General features: G+C 41.1%; 1 protein-coding gene across 1 annotated transcript in view; it reads right to left on the bottom strand.

Annotated features, from left to right (window-relative positions):
- ZNF451 (zinc finger protein 451) overlaps positions 1-14,258 on the bottom strand; it is a 31,345-nt gene that overhangs the window by 4,205 nt on the left and 12,882 nt on the right. Inside the window, exons 5-14 of the mRNA XM_060235365.1 lie at positions 12,479-12,590; positions 11,408-11,555; positions 9,738-9,864; positions 7,829-7,982; positions 6,412-6,559; positions 4,315-5,918; positions 3,832-3,969; positions 2,623-2,753; positions 1,889-2,075; positions 1,455-1,517 (exon numbers count right to left, since the gene is read on the bottom strand). Coding sequence (XP_060091348.1) covers positions 1,455-1,517; positions 1,889-2,075; positions 2,623-2,753; positions 3,832-3,969; positions 4,315-5,918; positions 6,412-6,559; positions 7,829-7,982; positions 9,738-9,864; positions 11,408-11,555; positions 12,479-12,590 — 2,812 coding nt within the window. The remainder of the gene's footprint in view (positions 1-1,454; positions 1,518-1,888; positions 2,076-2,622; positions 2,754-3,831; positions 3,970-4,314; positions 5,919-6,411; positions 6,560-7,828; positions 7,983-9,737; positions 9,865-11,407; positions 11,556-12,478; positions 12,591-14,258) is intronic.

The following is a 14,258-nucleotide window of genomic DNA, read 5'->3' as shown; positions in this document are numbered from 1 at the left end:
TAATCAATTATTAAAAATACAAAGCAGCAAAATAGAATTGAAAACTGCTGAAGAGCTGAATAATAAATATGATTGGTTTCAAGTGCAACAAATAAAGAGTTTGGTGGATAATGATATCAAAACTGAAGGAATAAGAACAAACAGAAATTGAAAAAGTTCTGGTTTGAGACAATGAAAAATTAATTTCAAAAATATATAAATTACGTTTAAAATGGTCTACGGAAGATGAAGTAGTGAAATCTCAAATGATTAAATGGGCAATTAATGTAAAGAAAGAAATACATATGGAAACTTGGGAATACTTGTGGAAGAATTCTATGAAGCTTTCGACGTGTCATAGTATTAAAGAGAACTGTTTTAAAATGATGTATAGATGGTATATGATTCCTAAAAAATTGGCAAAGATGAACAACAAGATGCCAGACAGATGTTGGAAATGTAAAAAACATGAAGGTTCTTTCTACCATATGTGGTGGACTTATGAAAGAGCAAAAAAGTATTGGCAGTATTCAACAAGAAATCTCTAAGATCTTGGGATATGAATTTAAGAAAGTTGCAGACTTTTCTGTTGGGATTATAAATGGAAAAATTTCCAAAAGAAGATAGAACTATAATTTGGTACTTGCTTTCAGCTGCTAGGACATTATATGTGCAGTTGTGGAAGCAAGAAAAAATACTAGAGAAATGGGATTGGATTGTAAAAGTTATGATGTGGAGTGAAATGGACAAATTAACAAGAATTTTAAGAGACTATGATTTAGAAGTTTTTAAGATGGAGTGGAAAAAAATCAGAAGATATGTAGAAAAAGAGTGGAAAGTAAAAGGACATTGGACAATTTTTGATAATGATTAAGTCTTAGGAAAAAGGAGAATATTAATTTTGGTTTTTATTAGTTAAGGGTACCTTTAAATATTAGTATTTTAAGTAAATAACACCAGCGGGGGTCAAGTAACGGGGGGAGTGGTGGGTAGAAAGTAATATATGGGATAGATAAAAGAAGTTATTAATGATGCAAGAAATATAATTTGTTACCATATGTTACCAAATAAAATTGTTTTAACATAGAAAAAGCAAAGGCCAGGTGGCCATTTGACAGCAGTGTTGATTCGGTGAACTTAAGGAGGGCAGGAAGGGGTGCATCAGTGCCTAGTTCTCATGACCCTTTCTTACATACCCAGGGAAATCCTGTTCTCACCACTTTGGGTTCAGTCAGCAATTTCTCTCTAGGCCAGGGATCCTGGAGGGTTTTTTTTTTTTGCCATCTTCTGGGCGTGAAGCAGGCGTCATTGTGAGGTATGTGTGAGTTGACTGCATGGTACAGGGGGTTGGATTAGATGACCCTGGAAATGCCTTCCAACCTTATGATTGTGATTTTAGACTCTTCCTTGCTTGACCTAAAAAGTCCTTGGCCACACAAAATTAATAAACTTCTCATATGGAAATTAAGACATACCTTCTTTAATTGGTGGCTCTTGCAAGCACTGTTGTGTAGTCACTGGAAAATCCTCTTCATTTTCTGCAAACATAAATATTGTCCTCACTAGGGAATATCTCAGCTCACACAATCCCCCTTCCCTGTGGTGCTTTGACTACCACACACCTTCTGAACAGAGGCTTAATACACTCAGGTCTGTCTTCCCAGAAAAGTTCATCCCCTCCCAGGAGTGCAAAACACATTGTAAGAGGGCAAATGTGGTATAGCGACTAAAGCATTCAGCTTGGAATTGGGAGACCTGGATTTAAATCCCCTTGACCAGAAAAGCTGCTATCTTTCAGCATAACCTGCCTCCCAGTGACTGAGAAGATAAAATGGGCAGAGGAGAATCATCTATGCCTCTCAGAGCTCTTTGGAGGAAGCGTGTGTGCCAGTTAGTTAAAAATATATACCTTTGGCTGTATCTGAAATGCTATTTAAGAAGGCACACATTATATCAGCATCAATTTTATGAGGGTCTAGAATGTGAGTTGCCCGTTGAGTCATCTTAAGCTGGTTCTCCAGCTCCAGAAAGCTTTTGTCTCCAGAAAGAATGGTGAAAGGAATATGCTTCGGCAGATACTCATCCAGGCGGCCCACCTACGAAACAGAGTGCAAATTAACCCAAACCAAAAGTGTGTAGTTTAAACAGACATTTGATAGAAAATACTTCAGTTAATAAATAAATAAATACTTTAACATATGCCTCTTTGGATTGTGATGGTGAAGAACAAGCTGACATAAACAAATATGAAGAACTATGGGGGGAGGGGAATTCTCACAAAGCCTATTTATTGAAAATTGGAGGCTGCTTTTGCTATACCAGAATCAGTTGAACCCAGATGAAGATGTATATTATTAGAAACAGAAAGATTACATATGGGTTGATGAGTACAGCGAACGAGATGCACTCAACTCTTAATAATATTTATAAAAACAAAGTGTAGTAGGCTGACCTTGTTGTATATGTCTCTCTTTATGTTTTGCTAAAATTTTAAAAAGTGGTATGGCTGGAAGAAAAAAAAAAGGATACTGCTGTGGCCCACCCTCCGGTACCTACAGATGTGTCCATGTATGTAGATTTGGCCCAGGCTGTCATTCTTGAATGACAAAAAGAGAAGGCTGTCAAAGAAGCCTGATGACTTACATGTACACAGATTGTAAAGTCAGCTGCTTCCCTCCTTGTACCACAGTGTGGATGAAGGAAGAAACATCCAATCTTCTTAAGATAATTAAATATTTTGCAGTTCACGGGTTGCTTCCAATTGCTGTGCTCACCTAAACAATAAAATGAGGGAGGACCTATAATTCAAAACATCACTTAAATTTCACAAGGAGAAGGGATGGGCTAGTAGTGGAGAATGTCACTGTGAAAACCATAAAATGTTATGCAAATTTTCCGAGAAACAGGAAAAGGTTACATATGGTTGATAAGTACAGTGAACGAGATGAACTCAACTCTTCCTCTAAGTTTCTTGTTAGCTTATCAGACCGAAGTACAAGTGTGGAAATTTTTACACTGCTCCAAATCAATACGAAACAGCCAAGCAGCATCTAAGCAATGTTATCTGCTCCCCTAATCAAAGTCCAGCATAAAAGACAGCCAGAGATTCACTTTTACAGCAAAAAAGAGAAAAATTATTAATAAGAAGGTAGTTCATCCTTCAATACATTGCTTTGGGTTTTCTATGCACTGTCCCTGAGACCATTTGCTCCCTCATTACAAATCCTTTAGAACATCAATTTACAGAACATCAAGGACAGCTTATGGTGCAATACACTCCACTAGCCCAAGCTGAGGAGGATGTCTGAGGATGTCCCACACAAGATACCACAAGATTGCGGGGGTGGGGGGGGCGTATTTTTGTGTATGCGTGTTTTTATGTGTGCCTGGAAGCCATGGTTGATTTCTGGTGACATTCAGAGAGGTAGCTTGCTGTTGCCTGCCTCCACATCCCAACCCTGGTATTCCAGTGAAGTCTCCCATCCATGTACTTGCCAGGGTTGGCCCTGCTTAGCTACCAAGATCTGATGAGTTCAGGCTTGCCTGGGCCATCCAGGTCAGGGAAGATGTTATGAGATTGTAACAGGCATTAGGGGTTTCCTAGCAACTCTGCAAAACCAGGCAGTCAAGGAGAAGGAGCAAAGTAGCTGCTGATGAGGAAAAGAGAGGAAGGGAAACAGAACCGGCAGTGTGTGGTGGGGATGAAAACACTCTGGCTTACAACCAAAGAAAGCACAATGTAGAACATGGACCACATCTGAATTTTGCTATTTTGTCAGATTCTAAGAAACTGTGCTGCTTATTCTATAAAGCTCTAATTACTATGCTTCAACAGTTAATTCTTTCCCTTACCTTGAAAGCCCCAGATAAAAGTCCCTTGGTTAAGAGTAGCAGGCAGTTGGTGGAAGAGGTTTCCCCAGTTATCTAAATCCATCACTATAATATGTGTCATGGTGCACAAGTAATCTAGATCAGGAAAATCTTCGTTGTCTATGTTGGGGGGCGGGGAGGAAGAGATCAAAACATATTTCACATTTAATCATAGATACTGAAATCCAGACTATTTTCAAAATATAGTTCTATGGACTGTTTTGCTGTTTCTACTACTGCAAGGAAATAATTCCCCTTTCTCTAAAGATATGTTAGTTATTAGAGAGAGATCTGCCTGGACAAAACAAAAACAAAAATTGGTTAAGGGAGGGGCTGCAGTAAGAATGGAAATCAAGCAAGATCAATCACTCTCTCTCATACACCAATGGAAACAGTGGTAGGTAGGTACTATGTTTTAACAGCAGTATAATAATCTAAATTATAAAAAATAAGTAGTGTATTTACAGTGGCCAAGATCTTCTTTCTTTATAGCTCCCGGCTTCCTTGGAGAAATGGATTTTGAACTTAGTGCAGTCACAGCAGCTGAAAGCTTCAGTTTGTCAGGTTTCTCGTCTACAAAAGACCCACTAGCAGAGAACTGGAAGACTTCACTTTTTGCTGGTGGGCCTGACTTGGGCTTTTGTGAGACACAGTGTTTGCAATGATAGTGCTGATGGGCAACTGCAGGCTCACTAAAACTTCTGTTGCATGCTCCACACCTCACAACATACAATTCTTTGCCAACTTTATCGCCTGTGTGGCCTGCAAGATGAATAATCATATCAGAATGGCTTTGTGCTGTTGCAGAGCATGAAGTGCAGCGAAACCACAGGAAACCTTTTGCCAGCATGGCTTCTTGGCACTTCTTGTAATCGGCTTTCCTATTCTCTTTGGAGATGTATTTTTCTCTACAGCCACAGTTTAGAAGGCTGCTTTCTTCTATTGTCTCAAAGATCTTGATTGATGTTTCTGCTGCTGCAGCAGACACACATATGTAATCTGTGCTATGGAAATCCCTGAAGTGAATTAAAAGCTCCTCCTCAGCATCAAAAAACAGGTCACCACAAAAGCCACAGAAATATTTAATCTGTATCACATTGTTATGCCTATCACGGCAGTGTCGGCGAAGTGTTTCTATTTTCCGAAATGTATCTTTACACATGCCACAGCTGTATCTATGAATATGATGGCTCTCCAGTGACATGCAATGCTGTTTCACAGTATCTTCTGAGTCAAAGATTTCCTCACATAAGCGGCACTGCCATTCTCCTTGGGGAGAAGCTTCCTCAGACAAGTCCACTGGATTTTCAGGTGGACATGGCTCTATAGGGGTCAAAGATTGGTCTTGTAGCTCAAGTGATTTATCGCAGACTGTATCTTTAACTCTGTCAGTAGACAGAGAAAGCTCATCCTCACCAACATATTTCTCACAAAAGTAGCTGTGTCCACTGTGAAATTCAGTAATGTGCGCCATTATATCATACCCTTTCTGAAGGTCTACACTGCAGGACTGACACCAGCAGAGGAAATCAGCCAGGTGTGCTCCTCCATGGAACCTGCTCATGTGCAAACGGATAATGCTTGGATTTTCTGCAAGCTTCCCGCACACAGCGCACTTGTGGCATATTCTGTTTGAAGAAAAAATATGTTTCTCTACTAACTCTTCAGAAGGAAATGTCAGATGGCATTCACACATCCAGGTTTTCACAGTGCGGTCACTACAAGTCTCTTCACCATTGTCTTCCAAAAACCTTTTTTGTTTAGAAATGGTTTCACTCTGATCATTCTCATCCAAAGATCTCTTCAGAAGAGAAGACTTTACAAGGCTTCTGTGTTTCTTAATGTAAGAGACATTTTTATTGGCATGGCAAAACATCAAGATTGATTGTTCCACTGTGGTGAGAATTTTAACCTCGTGTAAGGTTTTACAAGTATGCCGACGGACATGGTTGTCATCAACCAACAGCTCATTGCAGCTGTGACAAAAACCTTTCACTTTAAATATTTCAGCAACCTGGGAGATATTCTTCTCTGACACAGCTACTGGACCAGCATTACGACAACGAGTTCTGTAATTGGAAAAGAAAACAAAAATGACTTGGCAGCTGTAACTCTAAACATTTTTCAGTGTCCACTAAAAAGCAGTCAATATTCTTGATGCCACCTTTCTATTACAGTACAATTTACTTTTAAAATCCAGTTTAAGTTGGAACCCTTTAAAACTATGACAGGTAGCTGGCTCAGTGCACTGGAAGCAGTACATGATTTGTTGTCTCAGCCCTTTAAAAGGCAGGAGTGTGTATATCTATATATTTACACATACACACATTTGCACATTACTGCTTTTCCAGCAGTGGAAATAGACTTCGGCATTATGGCTGACCATTCACAATTCTGTCTAGTCTACTGGACTTAGATAACGCATCACCTCCATGTTTAAGATGAAAAAACAAAACAAAAGACAAGGGGCACACAAGAACAGAAGCTGGGCTTAATATCTAACGGCTGTTTACAAAGACTGGTCTGAAGTCAGATTTTACAGGTGTTACAACTCTCACAAACCTGAAATGTGCTGTTAGCTCCACATGGGAATGTAAATCCTGACGGCAGGATGTACATTTTACTTGGAATGGAACTTCACTGCACAAGGAGATTAGAAGATTTTTTGCATAGGCTGGGAAAGGCAAAGGAAGTGCGGTCCCTGTCTTATCTGCAATAGAATGCAAAAACAACATGTGCTGGAAAAGTCTGCTTAGAGGTATAAATTGGATTTCAAATACCATATAAAATGGATTTCAAATACCTTATCACTAAACTAGAACTGAGCAAAAGTCATTTAGTCCTCAGATCAGATCCAGATATCAGCCCCACCCTTCCCCCCAAACTATATTCCACTGCATTATCTGCAACGGCAAACAGGCAGGAAGGCAAGATTTTTATGAAGCAGTGGCATCAAGTTCATAATGCACCATGTACAACATGCAGTAAGTTTCCAATCAATTCCTGCAACAATAACAAAACAAAAACAAAACTCCAACCACCCTGGCTGCTATGAAGATTTAGCTGTGAGAAAGTAAATCAATTGCACTCAAGCCTGGACCAGTAGTGTGGGTAGCCAAACACTGACTGCTGGTCAAAGAGAAAGCTAGTCTCTCTCCCTGAGATTTGTCATAATCACACCCTGAGCATCTTTCAGAAGTAATTGCAAGAACAATTTGACTCACCTTCATCCCATAAGATGATGTGGTTTTTGGTTTTTATTTTGACAGGGCTTCAGTGTTATTTCATGTGTGTGCCTCAAGACTTCATAAGCTGCTATGGAATGTTATGGAATAGTAACATGAACATTACAAGTAGCTAATAACCCACAGAAAGCCGTCAAGCTACAGCTGACTTATGGTGACCCTGTAGGGTTTTCAAGGCAAGGGACATTCAGAAGTGGTTTGCCATTGCTTTCCTCTGCATAGCAGCCGTGGTATTTCTTGGCTAACTGAACCTCTTCCAAAATCTGACTAGCCCAGGCTATCCAGGTCAGGGCAAGTTCCCCAGTACTAACCAGAAAACACAAGAAGCAGTAAGAAGTTTATCTGAAAAAACTGTAACCTATGAAATACACTCTCTTGGCATGTGTAGTAAAATGAATCTTTTACCTCAATATTTAAGTGTCACAATTACCTCAGTTATTTGTTTATATAGTTATTTATTGTTCAAAATAAACCTTTGTTCCTTTTTAAAAAGCCTTTTTATTGACTTTACCTCACATATATTGCTTTTGGCTACAGGCATAAGAGTTTTATAACCAAGCTGCATCCTACAATAAGCTCCTTCTGGTGTCCCTGGTGTGGTGGAGAGTGATCTGAGGTAGTATGTGAGGCAACATTTTTAAGGACCTACTCCAGATAAGCACATCATGCTTTTCTGTAGATAACCAAATAATGCAGTGTGTGTTCATACCAGAGTCAAAAAAGAAGAAACATACCATTCTTTTTAAAAGAGTGAGAAAAATGATTCTTCCCAGACATATGTTCCAGGCACTCATTTCTTAGGCTAAAAAGAAGGAAACAGCATGGACATGCAAAAAATTGAATATGCTGAGGAGGATAATTTCTTTCATGGCCATCATTTTCATTTGCCTGGAAACCAGAGGGGGGGGGGGAAGAGGAGGAGAGAAACAGAAAAGTCATTTTTGCAGATACAGTGAAGGTTTATTGAGTGCTATTTACTGAATTTTTATAAACTGCTATGAAAAGACTGTTCCTAACTTCTAATTAGGATTCACCATTGAATTCTAATATAGTGTTGCCACTAAAAAAATATTTTTCATTTCCCTGACTTTCCCTGACCAACATTTGTCAATTTCCCTGACCACTATTCATATATAACAAGCTAAAAAATGAATAGGTCGTGTTGCTTTAATGCAAGGCTTAATGAAATGTTCGACTCTACAACTACACGTCTCAACCGCAAAAATATTTGTCAAAGTTAGAGATTTAATATCAGCTTCTTTCAACATTAACTACAGCAACATCTGTTTCGCAATTGTACCAAAAATTACACCAAGATACAAACTTCATTTAAAGTAAACTCTGAATGCGAACAATAGGGTTCCCAAATCCCCCGCTAGGCCTGGAGACTCCAGATTTGGAGCCTCCTCCCCCCGCTGGCCATAAAAGGGAAAGCGGGGGGAGGGGAGGGAGGAGAACGGCAGCCAGAGCTCTTCCGTTTTCTCAGGCTGCTTCCCGCCCCCAGTCAGCTGGCCGGTGAAGGGAGGGGAGCCCAGCCACGCCCCCAAAGGACCATGTGCCTTTGCACCTCTGGAGGTGAGTGAGTTCTGTCCCCTGCATCAGATTTCCCAGAAACGGGGGGGGGGGGGGGTGGAGGGGGGGGGGTGGAGAGGGAAACGTCTTCTCATAGGGTATAATGGGGAATTGATCTGCAGGTTTCGGGGGCTCTGGGGGAGCTGTTTTTTGAGGTAGAGGCACCAAATTTTCAATATAGTATCTAGTGCCTCTCCCCAAAGTATCCCCCAAATTTCAAAACGATTGGACCAGGGGGTCCAATTCTATGAGCCCCAAAAGAAGGTGCCCTTATCCTTCATTATTTCCTATGGAAGGAAGACATTTAAAAAGGTGTGCTGTCCCTTTAAATGTGATGGCCAGAACTCTCTTGGAGTTCAGTTATGCTTGTCACACTCTTGTTCCTGGCTCCGCCCCAATGTCTCCTGGTCCACCCCCAAAGTCTCCTGGCTCCACCCCCAAAGTCCCCAGATATTTCTTGAATTGGACTTGGCAACCCTAGCGAACAAGAACTTTCCAAAGCTGGGAAAGTTTCACTTTCATTTTCTGGTTCCAGATGAACAGATCAGCAGCAAGAAAGGAGGTGGAGTTTCTGCAATCTAGAGAAGCAGACAACCCTCATTTGCAACTTTTATGCATGGGAGAAGTCAGGAAAGAGTGAGAAAGCTGGTACTCTGTAAACTCCAGAAGGAACAAGCAATCACATTCACAAAATTTACTTTGCGTGGTGTTTGGCCACCCCTGATACATACATACAATAAAGGGAGGAATTCCAATCCCAGCCAAAGAGTACAGTGGCTGTACTGCTAGGGAATTTTTCAGATCAAGTAATTTGTATGTACAGATATGGACAGGTGTAGTATTTTAATCTGTTCATGACTGATCCAAAGTGAGCTACATGATTTAGTGGGGGATATGATCTCACTGGCTTTTCTGCTAAGCTAGGTGAAATATGAGAAATCAAAGCTAAATTTTGTATTTTTATGAGTACCTCTGAGGAGGTTAATACACAGGGTCTCCCTCTGAATGTTATTCGTTGGAGGGGGCGAAATTTGCTATTTTCTTTAAAAGAACCTGTCCTCAAATTCTTACCTTAGATAAACAGTGCTCACTATATTGTTGAGAAGTAGGAAATCTTCTGTTACAGACTATACAGGCAAAAGAACTAGATGGAGGTCCATGTAGTGTCACTGCTGGGTTGCATGGAGAGTGATCAAACCTAAGAAGATAGTGAATTGGAATTATACACACACACACACACACATATATATATATACATACACACAGAGATATATATATATCTTCATCATCAGTTATAAATAAATGCCCAACCGTGGTGGCAATTCTGAGGATTTTCATTCGTTGGATGTAGCCTGCACAGGATTGGCTCACCCTGTCTCTGTCATGCAATTGGCTGATACTGCTCTCCCCTGCCCACCTCCGGCTCCATCAGGAAAGAACCCCAGCAGAAGGCCACTGACCTTCAAGGGAGACAGTTCTCTGCTGACAGGGAGCTTACTGATCAGTACTGCTTCTCCTCAGGTCCTGTTGTAGGAAGTCGGGGAGGGAGTGAATGCTTTCACTTGGGTGAGTGGAATGACAGCAACGCTGGAGGGCACTCACCCAGAGGCCTTTAGTTATATCTTTCCAGGTTGGTTGGAAATTCCTAAGGTATCACTACAGGCCTCTGAGGGAGGCCTTTCCTCCCGGGGAACTACTGTTCCCAATCTCCAGATGAGGACTGTAGAAGCTGACTGGGTGATTTCAATCCAGCCTAACCTGCCTCATGGGGTTGTTGTTCAGATCAAAGGGGGGAGGGAGAGGAGAATGATGTAAGCTGATGTAATGGCTGACAACTCCTCCCTATTAAACAGTCTATCAGAGAAAGACTGTTGATCTGAAAGGTCTCACTACAGGCCTCTGAGGCAGAACTCATTGAGGCTACTCCTGACTACAGCTGCCAGTTGCAAGTTGGTGGGAAATTCCTGGAGATTCTGTGGTGGAGTTTGAGGAGGGCATAGGGGTTAGGGCTTCAGAGTGGGGTCTGCTGGACGTAGGTCCTTGCTGTGGAATCTGAATGATTCTGGACCAGTTACAGATTTCCAGCCTAACCCACCTCACAGAGTTGTGAGAGGAGAATGATACAAGCTGCTTTGGTCCCCCACCCCCGCCCCATGGAGAAAGACAACCTATGTAGGGGCTGCGGGGAGGGGGGAGGAGATGGAAAGCTGAAGTCAGAAGAGAAGATAAAGGGAAGGATATAGGGTTGTCAACTCCAGGTTAGGAAATTCCTGGCTATTTACGGGGCCTGTGGAGAGGTGGGACCTCAGACAGGTAAAATGTAATTTCCTCCTAGGGAACCACTGGAGATCACTCAGATTTACAACTGCTCTCTAGATAGCAGAGATAAGCTTCCCTTGGGATGGGGGGAAGTTAATGCCTTCTCTTGGGTGGGAAGACAGCAAGGGTGGTGGGCACTTGCCCAGAGCCTCCTTCTAGAGCCCATTGTATTTTTTTTCACAACAGGCCTTACTCCTAGTACATATATAATATGCAAAGAGAGATAAACAATATGAATTCTGCATTTGAAAACTGCCCATTTCACTTCAGAGTAACCCTCTCCTGTATCTTCATTTAGTATGCACCAAGTGCACTAAAGGATAGTGTGACAAATTCTTAATATACACGAAACAGTGAAAAATGAAGCTCCACAGAATACCCCATTTAGTCATGTATTTACTTCGAGCATGAAAAAATGTTACCTTTTAAGGTGGCCTAGAAGAAGATATCCATCATCAAACTTCTTGTTGCAATGCATAATGGGGCATAAAATGGATTTACTGCCAGATGGTGTTTGGGCTGATTTCCGAGGTAACATTCTTCCTGAGTTTACAGTACCTGGCTTGAGACCTAAGGTATGAAACAACAGTATTTAATACATTGGGTGATTATGCTTCAGAACACACTGTTAAATGAGAAAATGAATATGGACTGTGCTGATGCTAAATGTCTTCCTAGAAATCATTCTACTGGTGACAGCCAAAGTGTCCTTCCCCTACAAGCCTGGATATCTCCAACCTCTTTTCCCTCTTATGTCACCACACCATGCCTAATCTTTGGCAAGAGAAAAAGAGAAGGGTGGACCCAAACGGATAGGTTTAATGTTGTGGTAGTGGAAATGCCATCAAGTCACAGCTGACCTCATAGGGTTTTCAAGGCAACAGACATTCAGAGGTGGTTTGCCGTTGCCTGCCTCCATGTCACAACCCTGGTATTCCTTGACGGCCTCCCATCCAAATACCAGCCAGGGCTGACTGTGCTTAGCTTTTGAGGTCTGACAAGATCTGGCTAGCCTGGGCTGTCTGGGTTTAATGTTAATTTATAATAAAAGGATGAACTTCGTTTTTAAAAATTTAAATATGTCTAATTTTAAAACTGCAATAAAACCATTAACATTGGGGTACCATATTTACAGTTTGTGATTAACAGAGTGTATTCTGGATCCAGAAGCTGAAATGTCAAACCTATAGCTGGATCACTACAGACTGTGCTTGATTGCTTAAAACTGCAGCCCTTAAAACTCTCAGAATACACTACATAAATACTAAATATTAGTACTGACCATGCAAAAGCATGCACTGTGCCACTGCGCTTTAGTACTTTTTAAAGTAGAAGGTGAAATGCAGGTATCTTTGGTGAATGGCTCTTTTACCTCTGCCCCCCTGCTCTAAAAAGGGACTGGTAATAGGAAAGAATCGTTATTTTTCTGGAAGAACTATAAATTTCTCACACTTTTTCTCTCGGCATGCAAATTAGCACACCCAAAGACTTACCTGGCATTTTAAGCCACTGATTCACACACAGTCTTGCAGCTTCTGTATCACTTTGTCCATGGATAAATTCTAGCTCTTGTAGTCCATGAGCATGCTGGAAGTCCATTCTCTCCTAATGATGGTCCCATTATTGGGAAAACAGACCATTAGTTTTGTCATTGTTGTTAAATTAGCTATGTTGAATGAGGATTGAGGCAAGCAGAAGAAACTTGTAAATGTACAAAAAAATATTAATACTGATAGCAATGTCTTCCTTTAGTAAGCTAATGGTTCAGAACAATGATTTTCAAAGGTTTACATCAATTGCCACTACTATGAATGAATGTTTCTCACTGCTTTGAGAAACCTGCTTTGAGGATATTCCTGGAGCAATACAACATGTTCTCCAACTGCCACCTAGTGCCATCTGCATTTTTAGCCTGAACTCTCTAAAGCAGGGGTGTCAAATGTGTGGCTCACAGGTCACAGCCAGCCCTTGCAGAGCTCAATTCCAGCTCCAAGCAACTTCCTTCTTCTGCTTGCTTTCCCAGGGCTGCATCCTACAGCCACACCATAGCTGGATTTTTTCCCAGCTCCTTCAGCCGCTCTTCACTTCCTGCTTCCAGCCTCTTCCCTCCCCCACCCCTTCCTTACTCTCTCTCTCACTCACACACACACACACAAACACACAGGAAGAGAACTTCGTGGCTTCTTGCTTAAGAGAGACGAATACAAGCCTCTTTCTCACACACTCCTTCTGTTTCCTTCTCTGGGAGGGTCCCTCCTTGTTTTTTTGGTGGGGGGAGGAAAGAGAAAAAACAACTTCAAGACAAACAACATTTTATTCTAGATATAAGCTTTTGTGTGCAAGCACATTTCTTTGGAGGGAGGGGTGGGTTTCTTTTTTTCAAAAGGGGGTGTTTTTTGCTGAAGTGATCAAATTTGATCTTGCTTTTTGAGGGAGGTTTTCATTTTTATCCCCTCCTCCTTCCTGATGCATTTTTTTTTGGGGGGGGGGAGGGAGGGGAGCTCCAACTGAGTGGACTAAGGAGACTAAATAAACAAGTCATTCCTCCACAGTTTAATGTTCATAGGCAAAAAATTAATTCTTAAATGGACATGTATCAAGATTTGGATGAGTGAAAGACAATAAAGGCTGTTTTACAAATGGCTTTGCTTTTTCAGAAACGGGGGGAGGCTAAATAAACAATCCATTCTCCCACAATTAATAATGTTCATATATGAAAAATGGAACATTAATTCTTAAATGAACATGTATTAAGTTTTGTATGTGAAAGAAAAGAAAGGCTGTTTTAAACATGCTTGTGCTAGGTTTCTGTAAAAGGAAATCAGGTAGATATGCATTTGTCTGAGTGTTGGGGGATTAAATTCTCTCCTACTTCCTGCTCTGTATCAATACTTAGTTCTTGTAGCCCCTTCTTACACATCCAGGGAAATACTGATTGCATTTTTCTCCAGGCCAGTTTGACCAGGGATCCTGGAGTGGTTTTTTTGCCATCTTCTGGGCATGGAGCAGAGGTTACTTGGGAAGAGTGGAGGGAGAAGGTATTTTTAAATTTCCTGTATTGTGCAAGGGGTTGGACTAGATGACCCTGGAGGTCAATTCCAACTCTATGATTCTGTGATTCTCTGGGTTGCTGCTGCCTTCTGTCTCATTACCAATGCTGATATTTTCATGCCTTCTACTCCTCTGAATATCACACCAAACTAATAAAGCTGCTATTGTCATCTACCTGCTATTGCCATTCAACATCTGAAATCACCTTTACCAAGTTTATAT

The sequence above is a fragment of the Heteronotia binoei genome, chromosome 1, assembly GCF_032191835.1.
Source record: "Heteronotia binoei isolate CCM8104 ecotype False Entrance Well chromosome 1, APGP_CSIRO_Hbin_v1, whole genome shotgun sequence".
Lineage (NCBI taxonomy): Eukaryota > Metazoa > Chordata > Lepidosauria > Squamata > Gekkonidae > Heteronotia > Heteronotia binoei.
This window is presented reverse-complemented; position numbering and strand designations above follow the sequence as displayed.